General features: G+C 37.7%; 1 protein-coding gene across 1 annotated transcript in view; it reads left to right on the top strand.

The window, feature by feature from the left end:
- Positions 1–3,789, top strand: part of SPATA17 (spermatogenesis associated 17) — a 65,274-nt gene that overhangs the window by 2,403 nt on the left and 59,082 nt on the right. Inside the window, exons 2-3 of the mRNA XM_005879888.2 lie at positions 1,407–1,496; positions 3,092–3,173. Coding sequence (XP_005879950.2) covers positions 1,407–1,496; positions 3,092–3,173 — 172 coding nt within the window. The remainder of the gene's footprint in view (positions 1–1,406; positions 1,497–3,091; positions 3,174–3,789) is intronic.

Raw genomic sequence — 3,789 nt, 5'->3', positions numbered from 1 at the left:
GGAAGGAAGGAAGGAAGGAAGGAAGGAAGGAAGGAAGAAAGGAAAGGAAGGAAAGGAAGAGGAAAGGGGGAGATAGAAACATCAATGAGACAGAAACATGGCTGCCTTCTGCAGGCCCTGCACTGGGGATCGAGCCCACAACCCAGGTATGTGTTCTGCCCAGGAATCGAACCGTGACCTGATTAATAGGTTGACGCTCTACCACTGAGCCACACCGGCGGGCTGCACTCTTGCACATCTGGATCACTGCCTTTGATGCAGATTTTGGTTCCTCCCTCTGCTTTTGTGGGTCCTTTTCAGTCAGACTTTCTGGGTAACTCTCCTGCTTACCTAGAACTATCATCCACCTACTTGTTTCTCCAACTATTTGTCACTGACAGCTTAATAGCTCATCCTATTTTTCTTTCTGTCAGCCAACATCATAGTATTGTCTAAGCATTTTTATTGTTTCATGTGTTTTTACTTTCTATTCTGTTTTTCTTCTAATTATGATGAATAAACGTAATGAAGTCTATATATTTAACATAACCTATAATGACAACAAAAAATAACCTCTCTCCAAAAAACATAATTCTGAGGGAATTGCTTTTAAAATCAAGAAATAAATGACTGGCCATTCTTCATTCATTCAGCAAACATAAAATCCTAATTATGTGCCCAGCAGCATTCTGGGAGGGAAATCCCTCTGTGGCCCACAGTAGTTGCCCTCAGCAATATCACTGCATCAAATGGAGGGGAGAAAGGGGGAATGGTAATGATCGCTAGAATGCAGATGGAAGTGTGTCTTCATTGAACCTCTTCGGGCTGTAAGTTAATAGATCTGATGACTGCATTTTGTATCTCTTTATCTCTTTATAACCCCCATGGCCCTCTCCCCTGCCTCCTTTAACTGAAATGGACTTTCTGAGAATTCTATCTAGAATTGGCATTCTGTGATAGATTTATTTTACTTAGAGGCGATTCATGTAACTGATGCATTGACTGAAATATGCAAACATTTTAATCCTGCGTGATAGGTTTAAAAAAAATAAAAAATAAAAACTACCACACCGTTTCTTTATTTTCTTATAACATCACTTGCAAATTAGTTAGTTGCAAAGTAAGTGATCATAAAAATTTTTTTAAAGTAAACCTGTTGAAAGCACATGGCCCCTCAGAGAAAGGTTCATTTTTTTAAACGTAGCTCTTGATTTCTGAAATGCTTTTTTCCTATTTAGTTTTTTTAAAAATTTATCATTATTGTTGAAAATATTACAGATGCCCCCGCCACCTTTTTAAATTTTATTTAAAATGACGTTTGAATGATCATGACCATTTTGGAAGAGATTAAAGATTAATTTTAACTGATTGGCTTGCTTTAGAGTCATATTAGTCACTAATGAAAACCTTCTTTTTTTTCCTTTAAGTGTTGTGGATGCATTTAGAAAAAAAGAGAATGATGCAGCAGTTAAAATCCAGAGCTGGTTCCGAGGATGTCAAGTTCGGACGTATATCAGGTATATTGATTTTGTCATTGAAAATTCAGATATACCATAAAAATATACTCCTTACAAAATGTAACTTATGCATGTAGTGCTCACTTCAAGTAATCTTTTATGTTACTGTAATGAAGCGTAATGAATTATATAATGTCCTTTTTTTTAAAATATATTTTATTGATTTTCTACAGAGAGGAAGGGAGAGGGATAGAGAGTTAGAAACATCGATGAGAGAGAAACATCGATCAGCTGCCTCCTGCACACTCCCTACTGGGGATGTGCCCACAACCAAGGTACATGCCCTTGACTGGAATCAAACCTGGGACCCTTGCATCCGCAGGCTGACGCTCTATCCACTGAGCCAAACTGGTTAGGGCTATAATGTCCTTTTTTAAAATATAAATATTTTGGTCATTTTTCTTACATATCAGAAAACTAAATTATATTGACCATTTCTTGACTTGCAACTGTTCTCAATATTGTAAACATACTTGACAAAATTCTTTTCTTCAAATTCCACTGGATGTGACAGATGACTGGTATTAATAGCAATTAATTCATTGACTGGTAAGAAAGAAGAAAAACGAAACAAAAAGAACGCTATTCCAATTTTTTCCAACAAGTTGGTAAATGATACCAGAACGATACCATTCCTATTGCAAAGGGATTAAAGTTGATCCTTAACTGGTCCACTTTTTCTTCAATGCTCAACCTGTCCTTCAGCTTCCCTTTCATCCTGAAAAAATATTTTCCTGGATAAGGTGAAGGACGAATATGCCTCATCAGTAATAATTCAGAATGCAGGCTGGAGATCATACTGTGTATGTCCTTAAGTTATTAGCTAGTAGGAACCAGACATGCAAATTAAAGTGTGATGTTTTGCTGGTGTGGCTCAGTGGTTGAGCATTGCCCCATGAACCAGGAGGTCATGGTTCGATTCCAGGTCAGGGCACATGCCTGGGTTGCAGGCTGGATCCCCAGTAGGGGGCGTGCAGGAGACAGTAGGTCAGTGGTTCTCTCTCATCATTGATGCTTCTATCTCTCTCTCCCTCTCACTTCCTCTCTGAAATCAGTAAAAATATATTTTAAAATGTGAAGTTTTCATCTTTGATCACAGTAAACTAGAAACATGGCAGCAAAGAGAGTCTTGAATTCAGCAGACAAACACAACATTCACCTGGACAGACTGAGTAATATAAAGAAAGAATGGAGAGGGGAACCGTTTCCTGACCTCAAGAATTATTTCTAAATTCTGTGATTCATAGCAACAGTGCCTGGCTTACCTCTCAACATGTCACCGTGACTGGTTTTATTGTCTTAGAATTAAAAAATATTTTAGAGAGTAAAATATTGAAGAATAATTTGAAATTTTAAAGAAATTATTTAATCAGCAGCCCTGAAAGAAATACTGAGTCGTTATCTATACCTTTCTTTTTCTACTTCTAGAAATTATGAATTATATCCCAGAATGGCAACTCTCCACTTTTTGAAAGTACACATTCACTTGGCTTTGAATTTGATCTTTTGTATTGCAGGAAGGTATATTCTAAGCAGGTTGAAAGAGATATTTTTGTTCCAGTGAAAGCATATTAATAAGTATATTTTTCACTCAGGCATTTACACAGAGTTGCAACAGTTATTCAGAAATGGTGGAGAAGTTACTTAGGAAGGAAATGTTATCAACACAAGATAAAGGTAAATATTACACAATTTATATATGGTAGCATTAAAATTATACAATATGCCATAACTCATTCACTTCAGTCAGATTTATAGGTAATTTCAAAGTTATTTGTGGTAAATATTTACGTACAAACAAAATTGGATTTAATTTTTAGTGCGAGTCCTCTTCTGAGAGGCCATTGCTGATTTTCCAGTGGAGAAGTGATGACTTGTTTCTTTGCACCCAAACGACACCAGAGGCTTTATTTTTGTTAAAGCACCTTTCACAGAATATATACCTATACATGCTTATTTGTTGATGATTTTTCTCTACTTTTTAGATGGTGAGTAGACACTGTAGCTTGTTCATTTTTGGATCACCAACATTTAGACTAATCGCTGGCCCATAACACAGTCAATAAACATCCACTGAGCCTGGATGGTGTGGCTCAGTGATTGAGCATCAACCTATGCACCAGGAGGTCATGGTTTGATACCCGGTCAGGGCACATGCCCCAGTTGTGGGCTCGATCTCCAGTGTGGGGCCTGCAGGAGGCAATCAATGATTCTCTCTCATCATTGATGTCTCTCTCTCTCTCTCTCTCTCTCTCTCTCTGTCTCTCTCTCTCCCTCCCCCTCTTCCCCTCTG

The sequence above is a fragment of the Myotis brandtii genome, unplaced genomic scaffold (genome assembly GCF_000412655.1).
Source record: "Myotis brandtii unplaced genomic scaffold, ASM41265v1 scaffold612, whole genome shotgun sequence".
Taxonomy (NCBI): Eukaryota; Metazoa; Chordata; class Mammalia; order Chiroptera; family Vespertilionidae; genus Myotis; species Myotis brandtii.
Note: the sequence above shows the minus strand (reverse complement) of the source record. Positions and strands in the feature narration are given on the sequence as shown.